Here is an 11,997-nt window from a genome sequence, read left to right on the forward strand (position 1 = left end):
ACCTAAAAAAGCGAGAACTATCTCTGTATAGTATAATAACTAATGCCAAAAACAAATTTGTGAAATGGTAATTTTTCTTTGTTTAAATTTCAAATGTCTATTGTGATGATTGGAAATTTTAAAATGAAGAAAATGTGGTCAGGCAACAAAAAACATTTTTTTACTTAAATTTTGGCATCTCTATCAAAAAATTGAAATTGTGTTACTGCCCTGTCTAAAATCTTTAAATTTATAGATTTGAAATTTTTTTCTTTTATTTTAGCGTTCTGGACAAAGGTTAACTTATACAATATAAGTGAATTATTAATTATGTTTATTGAGTACTTAACTTTAATATAATAAAATGTTTAATTTATCTGTAGTATGATCAAGTGTTTCGCCGATTACTGACATTGTAGCGCGATCTGTATGTATTTTATTAGTACCAATAATCTTCTTGTACAATGTTCTACGTGAGATCGCGCTTCACAACTAGTAAATACACATTTTAGATAATATTAAAAGTAATACCATTGATTAATATATAATTCTAGATTAATGGGTTCTTTATAGTTTTCATTGTATTTATTATTTTTGTATATTTTATACAAAAAAATTAACTATCCTTCAACGACAAAATGTGTAAAAGCTCATAAATATTACTCAGTAGATATTTTTTAATATTTTAAAATAAATTACTGTAAAAACACCTTATGAAGAAATTTGTATAAGATTTTTAAGCTTTTAAACTATAAAAAAATAATAAATAATTAAAGTAAATCGAATAAAAAGTTATGTACTTCGTAGTTATAACAAACTAAAATCTTAAAATTATAACCACACGACGTTAAAGTTAGATTATTTCACATCAGTCATAAGCTTATTTTTTCAGTGTATCATAGATATATAGTTTTAATACCGTAATTGTGGGTGAATAGAAACCGATTGGTGAATAGAAACAAAATTTCGAAATAAGTTTCATTGACCAATAACTACGGTCTAAGTATAACTCTTTTTATAAGTCGTTGATGTATTACATTGGTTATGTTATAAAGAATCGAATTCAATTGATACATTTTTACCTCCATAATAATTGTCGATAAGAAAATTGATAAGAGTAAAAATTATTTTACCTCCAAAAAATGTGTATCAACTTTGTTATCATGGTTCTCATAAACGAATTGTGATAACTCCAATTTTTTTTTTTCACTTTTCAGCGTGGTTGTGGAGAATTAATTAACGTAAGTATCAATCCTGTTTAATGACTTGCTGATTTTTTATAATTTTTTTAATCAAAACATTTTGTTTTCCGGGTGAATAGAAACATGCCAAAAGTATATAAGCCAGATCCACGCGGCTATATATATTATATAATTAAATTAGTTAATATAAGAAACTTAAAAAGACTATTAAATTCAAAGACTGAATTTATTATTTTATTTGTTAAATAAAAAAAATACTGTTGTTAAAATAAAATATGTTTAAATTGTTGTTTATCATAAAATAAAGGCTATAAGTAAGTTATTTGAACGCTTTTTTTTTTTAAAAATTCAAAATTATGTTTCTATTCAACCTCAATACAGTTGAATAACAAATTCTATGAAAACTAAGCAGCTGTTTTTTTTCACCCACACCTGCGGGTGAATAGAAACAGCGTACTTAAAAAAAATTATAAAATCAAATTTTATAGTTGGATAACCGTTGAAAATTCTATCATGTAGTACACGGTGAGACCCAAATTTTTATGTAATTCACAACATTGTACATATTTTAGATCCAGAAATATAACACCTGAAAGGTGTAAACCTGTTTCTATTCACCCACAATTACGGTACATATTATATTTAATAGTATGATATAAAATTAATTATATATAAAATAAATATATTAAATAAGAAAAAATAAAATTTATTTAAATCAGAATAAAGTAAAATAATAATAAAATAAAAAATTATTGACAAATCATTATATAGTATTAGAACATTGTATTATATGCAGTTTCCTAACCTAACCCTAACTATTAGTATAGAATTTGATTTTCAATTTATTTTCATGATGGTACCTACAAGGTTATAGGTAATAAAATCAAGTAGGCAGTATAAAAAATTTGTTTATTATGAACATCACCATAATTAGCGATATATATCTTACCCATTTCAATCTTGCGATTTAACACCATGTGATTTTTTTCTATGTGGATACTCTAGTCACGAGTTTACCAGTATAAGCCACGCAATTTTATGGAACTTAAAGAAGAAATTCAACGTGTTCTCTGCGAACTTGATGGAGCAATATGTAATTGAGTGATAAGGAATTTCATAGATCGAGTGATCGCGTGTAGGGCTAATAGGGGGGGGGGGGGGCATATTCAAGATATTATTTTTTATGTTTAAACCTCAATCTCTTCTAAAGAGAATAATATGTTTTTTTTGTTATTTCTACATAAATAAATTGGATCTATAGCAGTTTTAAGCCTGACGTTATTTTTGAGACATCCTTTATAATACGTACTTAAAACTTACCAAAACTAATACAGTAATACGTGCTGTTCAATCTTAAAATTTATTTATAAAGGGCTTATGTTCGTACTTGTTGCTACTATTACTACTGATTTTCATATGACTTTTGACGAGTCTAGCACAGAAGTACACCAAAGAATAGAGTTATTACTTATTAAACTATTAGTCATTAGACCGTGTAACGCTATTTCCTCGGGAAAACGCTTTGACAATTTCCTATCATGATGGACGCGTAATCTATATACTTTGGTAACACTATAATATTAATTTTCTATGTAATGTGGAACGTAAATACATAATAAATTACTATTATATAAACATGTTACGCACACATTTTATATATATATTATTTGTTTTATGGTTATTTAATCATCAATAGACTTAAGAGTTAATAATAAACGTGTTAACTCAACATTCAAGTATAGAAAATCCTTTTTTAAACATTCCACAACAGTTATTAAATTGGAATTCTTCAAACTCTGGGCTTTAATTGCTTCGTTCATTTTGGATTCACTTTTTATCAGCAAACGGTATTTTTCTTTTTTTATATCGTCAAAGAATTTAACAAGATTTTGCTTGTAGTTTAATTTATAAAAATTCTAGAAAAAATAGATACATGGCTGTTATTGAATAGGTAATCAAAAATCATTTTTAATCCACATCACCAATTAGGTATAATACAAACAAAAAAATTGCACGTACAATAAATTACAAGTATTTTCTTAACTAAATATATAAGCTGGATTAGGTTGAGCGGTTTAATGGTTAAGGAGAAAAAAAACTGGGAGTGTTTGGGGTTGTATCACTGAAATATATACTATACATATACATATAAGTCATATAACTATAATATTCTATGTTATTTACCCGTAAAATAATTCTCTTTTAAAACACATATTAATATAATTACATTGATTTTAATTATTGGCGTAAATAGGGGCGGAGAGTAGAGATTATTATTCGTAAATTCCCCAAATTCAAAATTTTATTACTTAGTACAAAGTATAAATCATTTTTAGAAAATACATATGTATTAGCTATTTGTGCCTATGATGCGTATAGTAAATAAAAAATACAACTCAATGTAACTTTGTCTTTACACTACTCGATGACTAATCTTAGAATTACTACAAATGGCTATTTTGCTGGCGCCTAGTAATATACAAACTTTGAGTTTTAAAGCATTCATATCTTCAATAATTTTTGTTAAATCATTCATATTTTGTTCAATGTCGATAAATCTATCTCTTAAATGTGCAAGCTTACACTCCAATTCCATTTTATAATTTTGTCTATTACTAATGTCTTTGTCTATTTTTTTACATTTCTGTAAAGTAAATTTTAAAATATGAATTAATTTATTTTTTTATTGATAAGTTTGTTTTTGTCAAGCAATATTTATTATCCATAATTTATATATTTAAATAAATTATTAATATGAGTAAAAAGTATAATATCATAGTATAAAATACAAAAAATACAAAAGTAAATGTAAAATGTTTTTTATGAACGGCTTTAATGAATGTATTGATTTTATTATGAATGTATTCTTTTCGTATCTCTTTTTGTATCTCTTTTATATACTTTTTATAGAAAATGATGCTTAAATTTTTAACTTTGATATTTTTTCTCGTGAGAAATATAAAATGAATCTTGTTGTTACTTTTGGGAAGTCAAAATTAAAAATGCTCAGTACTTTACGTTTACAAAATCACCTGGAAACTAAAAAAAGGGAGAGAAGTAGATAACTACTCATTTATTATTTAAGTGTAATATGATGAAGTTTGATAGACCGTGTCGACTCAAAATCGTTTTTTTTTTTGTATACCTACAATGATTTACGATTGAATTTAAATTTAATACTTCTATTACGCAACAGTGATCTATTCTAAATAACGAGACCGTCGTTACGAGAGGCAGATGAAAAATAGACATACGATAAATATAATATAAATATTTAAATTATAAATATAAAATAATAATAAGTAGAGTTACAGTCTTAATTTTTCTTATCATTATTCGCTTGTCATCGAGAATCTTCAACAATTTTTGTTTATCATTTTTACCATTTGAACGAGTATTTTTTGCTGCAAATGTAGTGTAAATCGTATCTCGTTTAGATATACATTTTTCCAAATCCATCATTATTTTGCCCAACACTTTTTTCAATCTACTTTCTATTATCTGCAATCATAATAAAAAAAATTTATCAATTTTTTTCAACAAATTATTATTTAATGTCTATTATACATAAATAAATAAAATTCTTAATTAATATCATTATTTAATTAAAATGTTATATACTAATTACTAATATTACTACGTGGAATTATTATTTAGCTTGTATGACAGTAAGATACCTGCATTTTATGTATTTCCTTTTGTGAAGCTTCAATATCACCAAAAATGCCTTGTTTATTCTTAAGTTCTGTTTTAATATCAACCAGCGACTGGACTTTAACATCCCATGATTTACTTTCTCGTTGTTTTTCAATAAATGTTTTTTTCATTTCATTTACTTCATTTTTCAAAAATTTCAAATGGTCCATATACTCCAAACACTGTTTTTCATTTTCCTTTAAAATATTTTTGATTGTTTTCATAATTAGTTGTTGTAACAAAATGTGTGTATTTAAAATAAAACATATTAAACTAATGAAATATATTGGTATTGAGCTTACAATTTTTGATTTATTTAATTCAATTAACAATTAACTAAAACGAAATTTTTCAAATTATATAATAATATATATTTATAAAATAAATATGTATAATTATATAATATATATATATACGTGTGCGTACCTACGTGTTTATAAATAAAATTCTAAATACGTATTATAAATAGTAATAATTAATTAATAATGCTAAAATATAATATTAATTTATAATAATACTCTAGTTTTCACATAATGGTAATAATGGGATAAATACCTTTAGTTCAACTAAAGCAGAACTTTGTATCCATTCATTTTCGTTCAAAAGTTTATTACTTTCCCCTTTATTTTTACCAAAAACTTCATTATATATCACAATTTTATTTCTCATATTTGTAAGTGTTCGTTTATATTGATCAACTTCTTTAGATAAAGAAACAATTTCGTGATCAAGTTTTCTACTCTTTATAATATTTTGTATATCATCTAAAACATATCATAAATTTATTTTAAAAATCATCTGTGTAATGATTTAATTGTATATTTTTATAACATACTCGTAAGTACATAATGCATATAATATAGATTAAGATTATCATTATACAGTTTTTTTTTCTTATATTTTTGTATAAAAATAAGTTATTAATTGTCTCAAATAATGACTATAAAGAAATTATTAATTATTAAAATTCAAGTATATACAACTCAAGTGTTAATCTTGCCTACCCATATACTCAACTATTTCCGCATTCTGAAGGTCCTTAACATTTTTCAATATTGGATGTCATTAAAATGCCAAATGGAAAAATGGAAATCACTTATGTGTTTTAGCTCTTTAAGAAATGTCAACTTTTTTTTTGTAAAAACAACAGTTCGTTTTTAAGTCTAGTTTTTTTAACATATATCATGTAAAGTATTAATTTTAAAAACTGGACATTTTAAAAACCAAACTTAGATCTTCGATAAGCCAACAATATTTAGATGCTTTGACTAGTTTGTTTGTTGATGAAGATATTATTCGATTCATAAACAAATATGAAAATATCGATATGTAGGATCTTTCAGAAATTAATTTAAAAAAACTATAAATAGTTAATAATTGATTTGATTAATATTATTTATGTTTATTGAATTTATTTTTTTTACAATAAAGTATATTATTTTGTATTTTTTATACACCATTATTGCAAAAAAAATGTTTGTGTAACATTGTTAATTCGGAGCGGGTCATGTATTTGAAGGTCATATTTTTGAATGACAAGTGTTAGAAAAGTCATTTGCTCGAATAGATATATGTTCGAAAAGTCGTATGTACGAAAATTATTTATTCTAATTAAAAATAACTATCTAATATTTTAAAAATTAATAAAAAAAAAAAAAAAAAATTTTGTACACGGCCCCCCATGGTGCGATGATATTCATCTATATCGGAGTCACCAGATTAGACGTTGAACAATTACCCGTGCTACCTTAGCTGGTAAACCAATAATATTTATATTTTTTTAAATTAATCTAATATATTATACCTTAACGTAATAAAAAAACACAATTTTTGGGATATAATCTAGCCAACATCCACGTGGTGTCTCCTCGGTAACGCAAATAGGCTAGTCCCAATAATTCATGTGTTCTCATGAATTCATGATACAACTAATGATATTTAATTTATTACTTCGTTCATACGACTTTTCGAACATATATCTATTCAAACAAATGGCTTTTCTAACACTTGTTATTCGAAAACATGACCTTCGAACACATGACATTCGAAGACATGTACCCCACTCTGTTAATTTTAATAGTTATTTTTAAAATAACAAATAATATTACCTATATAAAAGATTTAGAAATATAATATATTCATTAAATATGTAAAAATGTGTTTCATTTGTGTATTTTAGCAATAAATGAATCTACTTTTATTATTTAATTGAATCAAATTTTTTATCACATCGCAATTTAACATTTATTTATTTAAATCAGGGGTCGGCAATCCGCGGCCCGCAAAGCAATTTTTGATGGCCCGCACAAAGGTGGTTAATTTTTGTGTTTTACTTTTGTTCAATAACATTTTTCATATAATTTTCAATATTATATAATTCTTTTTCCTTTATAAATAAAATCTAATCTAACCGTTTCATAATAGCAATACAATTATAAGTATTATATCATAATATGTAATTTTTTTTTTTTTAATGTTGCCCTTGATGAACAATTGAAAAAAAAATGGCCTGTGTGGTTAAAAAGGTTGCCGACCCCTGATTTAAATAATAATAAATAAATACTTACATTCACGCATTTTATTAAGTTCAACGATTTGTTTATTTTTTTCATCTAATAATTTTACATTTTGATTTTGATTTTGAATACAATATTGTTTAATGACATTAGTTTTTTTTTACTACATCATTAATTTGACTTCTAACATGATCAATTTGCATTTGCGGAGTCATATCATCGCCAACCTGAAGTGAAATCAATTTTAAATCGAATGTAAATCATGTAAAAATATTTATTTAATTATTTATTATTGTTGACTTGCTTCTTGTTTTTTTTTCAAAGATTCTAATTCTTTATTCTCCGATTCAATCGTATTTGATATAATTTGTATATCTGTGTTTAGTTTCTTAAGTTTAGAGTCCAATGACGTAATGTACAAATCGTGTTGATCCAGATTTTTGTCGAGTTCTTTTATTTGTTTTTTTAAATTATAAGTTGTAGTACGATATTGTTTTAGTTTTATTTGATCTAGACAAACATCGTTCTCAATCTTAACTAATAATGATTCCTATTTTTATAAATTATAATATTTAATACTTTATGATTACGTATTATTATCTTTAAGAAGAAACATTATATTTAACATAATATAATTGTCTTATTACGTTCTCGTTATTTTTTTTTTTAAGATCTAAAATACTGCTATTCATTTTTTTGACAATAACAATCAGTAATTGATTCATTCTTATATTCCTCTAAAATGTTATCTTCATGTATTAATTTTTGGTTTGATATGTTGTTTTTTAAATACAATAATTTATTTAATTCATTTTGAACAGATTGTTGTTCCTATAATAAGACTTTAATTTTATTTGTGTTCAAAATCTTAAGTATTTGATATTACGAAATACATACAAATATCACTTCCTTTAAGTTTTGATTTTGAATTTCCGTCATTTTTAAGATATTAAAATACTTATCTCTCAAATGATTAAAGTTTTCTAAACATGTATTAAACCCATTTTGTAAATTATTTTGGTTTTGTGTACATTTATTTAAGTAGTACATTAGTTCATCGTATTTGTGACATTCGTTTTGTGAACTGCGTTTGTAACTGTAGTATTCAGTCAATAATATATGATACTTATTTTTCTCTTCTCTAAAAAATAGAGATAATTTGAATATTATATTATGCATAGCTAACAGTATTAGTCAATTAATTTATTAAATAATAAATCTTTCTAGGTATTTATATAATTAATATATATTATTATTTATTATATACTATAGTAGTTATTACTCTAAGTCTTTAATTTTTTTCTGAGAAGATTTTTCACATTGTTGAATACTTATTATAATGTCATTCCATAACAATGTGTACTTCACATTATCTTTATTAATAGCATCGAGACTTATTGAATTATCCATAACTTTTTGTCTCAGTACTTCGTTTTCATTAAATTTTGCCTCTGCTTGTTCACCTAATTGTTTAATACGATCTTCCAACCGCAGATTTTCTTGAGTTAGAGACAATAATAACAAATCCTAAATATTATTTATTATAATAGATTTAAAAAAATAAGTTTATAAATGTTATATATTACATAATTTCATAATTTATACAAGTATTTAATATATACTAAGTTTATACAAGCTTTATATTATTAATGATATATACTTAGATATTTCGTCACTAGACTGAGTAATTTCCCCTCTGAATTAATATCTATTTATTATACATAATAATAGGTTAGAAAATTAGTTCTTTAGTTTTACGCGAAAATATAGAGATATTTAAAATTTTTGAATTTCAATGAGCGATCTTAGTAAAATTAAAATTATTATTTAGGTTTTTTCGATTTTTATTATTTAATTTTATGTAAGTTATATGTTAGTATTTATGTTCCTCCTATTTAATTATGTATTTATACTGTAAAATATATTATTCTATTTAACAATTATAACATAAATCATACGGAATAAGTTTAAATTGAAAATTTACAGTTTTTTTTTTTAGAAGTAGAATAAATAAACATCACCTGTTTTTGCTGGTTATTTAGTAATTTTTTCTTATATTGTTTTGCCTGAGATTTTGTTTGATTACACTTATTAAATGTGATTTCCTGTTCTTTTTCATATTTATTAAGTTCGTTTAAAAATCCACGACTGCATTCTATTTGTCTTTTTAAAACCGAAACTAATTAAACTTAAATCAATTGTACATTTGTACCTAAATACGAATTAAGATATTTCTTTTGAAGCATACATTTTTTTTTCTTCGTCTGCAATTTTTGCGAAAATTTCTTTGTTGCATTGCATTTTTTGTTCAATATTTATTTTTAACTTTTGTTTTGCTGTTTCCAATTGCCCTTTCATTCGATGGAAGTCGCTCAATAGTTTTTGTTGTGCTGCAACTCGACAGTTTGCACTTTTTATCAGATCAATGGCCGATGACTTTTCTTTCTCTTTGATTTTAATTACCCCACACTAAAACATTAACTTGAATTAAATTCAAAACAATAAAATGAAATTGTTGATTTATTATCATCAGAATTTAGGATTTGAAAACATAAACTAATTGTTTAAAAATTTTTGTGTGTAGATATGTTGGAAATATGAATATTGAGAAATTATTTTAGAAGTTTTTTCTTTTAAATTGTCATGTTTATTTTTACAAAAAATGTAAAGTGTAAAGAATTATTCTTTAATGTTTTTTTTTACGTGATTGAATTGCCAAGTTCTAGGTATGAGTAAAACGTATATATTATTCTTACAAGAGTTAATATTCCTTTTTTTATATTTTCCTTTTGTTTCAACAGTTGTAATTTTAGTATATTTTGAATTTTTGCCATCAAAGGATTATCCGATGTAAGTACGATTTGTTGGTTTTTTAATGTATTATTTGTGGACTGAGAAGTCATAGATCCACTATTTACATTTTTAAACTGTTCAAGAGAAATAATACTATCAGAACAGTTTTTATATACTTCTGTTTCTGTTTCTAAAACATGTACAAAATAATTTCCAATATGTTTCTTTTCCAACAATTTTAGCTATAAATGATAACCTATAATGGTTATAATAATAATATAGCATAAGCTCATGAAAAATAAAAATTATTGAAATTCTTTTATCATTATTATTATTACTATTTAAATCTCTTTAGAAATTTTTACAATATAGAATAGTGAATTTCTGCAGTTTAACAATATTGTTGATTACACTTCTTATTTTAAAATCATAACTTAAAATACTATACAGACGTACAGTATATAAATGGACATTTTTTATAGTCACCGTTCAAATAAAAACTGCTATTAATTTCTTGTTTATATTCATGAGATGTAGATTTGGGATCCAGATTAGGATCTTCAATAGACATGAAATGTGTGCTATGATTTTCTAATGTTTCTTTTTCGTCTGTTAACATATCATTCTCCAATTCATTCATAACTTCTACGTATTCTGACATTATGTTTTTTGAACTAAATTATGAGTTAATACGACAATATATTATCTATATAAATATGAAGATCAATTGTCGCATATTTATATAAATATATGATTTTGAAAACATTGTTTGTTATCATGGAAAGTAACTTTAGGTACTATAGTTACACAAATCCTTATATTTATAAAAGAACAGCTCTTTTTTATGTTCCTATTTTGTGACGACACTAATTAACATTTTTCCAATTTTTTTTTCACTGAGTTGTACCAAATACTCCTTCGAGTGATTTATTATTCACAATATAATTTTAATCGTCATTACAGTCATTTTGAGAAAGTACAAACTATACACGGGCAAAGTCGGGTAATTCAGCTAGTATATTATAATATAATAAGTAATTATAATTGATTTTCAAAGTTTGAAAGATAAAATACAAAGATGTAATACAACAAATTTACCTGTACCTATGTAAAATGTATGCAATACAAATACGAAATTATTCATAATATTAGTATCTATATAATATTATTAATATTTATGTACTCTAACAAATTTATGGACGGAGGGGGTTCATAGAGTTTAGACCTCGTGTACTAAGTGTACTTCATATATTGTTATATATTTTATATAAATTACTGAAATAATATGTTGAAATATAATTTTAGATTCTAAACGGAGCGATGAATGCATTGAAATTATCATAACTTTTTTTTTTAATGTGTGAATGAGTACATGATAAGCTGCCAATAAAATGCTTAAGTTTTCAAAAAAGAGGGTGATTTATTTGAATATTAAATCGAAGCTAGTTTGTATTTTAAAGAGGTCAAACTTAAAAATTCTCAGTGTTTATTTTAATAATCAGGAAAAACAAATAAAAAATTAAAAAGTGGGAATTTTTACGCAAATTTAATTTTTAACAAAATCGATTTTGGTTTTTGATATAACTTATAAACGAAAAACTGCAGTAAATACCTACATGAAATTTCACCAAATGTTTATATTGTCGTTTTATATTTATAATTATTAAGTTTTCAAAAAATTATTTACCCATTCTTGGTCAACAGGTACATAATAAAACAAAATCGATTTGATTAAAAAATAATCATTCATGTTTTAAAGTAGGTATACTTACTTAGATTTTTCTATTTATGACTTTCTTAAATTCTGACTA

The 11,997-nt window shown here is 23.9% G+C and overlaps 1 protein-coding gene across 1 annotated transcript; it reads right to left on the bottom strand.

Moving 5' to 3' along the window:
* Window positions 1–2,863: 2,863 nt before the first annotated feature.
* Window positions 2,864–10,847, bottom strand: LOC112602033 (early endosome antigen 1-like). The gene is given in 16 exon segments (XM_025349950.1): window positions 2,864–3,097; window positions 3,667–3,825; window positions 4,494–4,682; window positions 4,859–5,074; window positions 5,433–5,641; window positions 7,445–7,553; window positions 7,555–7,620; window positions 7,698–7,943; window positions 8,041–8,088; window positions 8,090–8,224; window positions 8,291–8,534; window positions 8,676–8,920; window positions 9,415–9,574; window positions 9,645–9,862; window positions 10,150–10,376; window positions 10,673–10,847. Coding segments are annotated over 16 exon segments (2,880 nt in total).
* Window positions 10,848–11,997: the final 1,150 nt, after the last annotated feature.

This window comes from Melanaphis sacchari, unplaced genomic scaffold, assembly GCF_002803265.2.
Source record: "Melanaphis sacchari strain LSU unplaced genomic scaffold, SCAv2.0 Contig80_pilon_pilon, whole genome shotgun sequence".
In the NCBI taxonomy this organism is placed as follows: domain Eukaryota; kingdom Metazoa; phylum Arthropoda; class Insecta; order Hemiptera; family Aphididae; genus Melanaphis; species Melanaphis sacchari.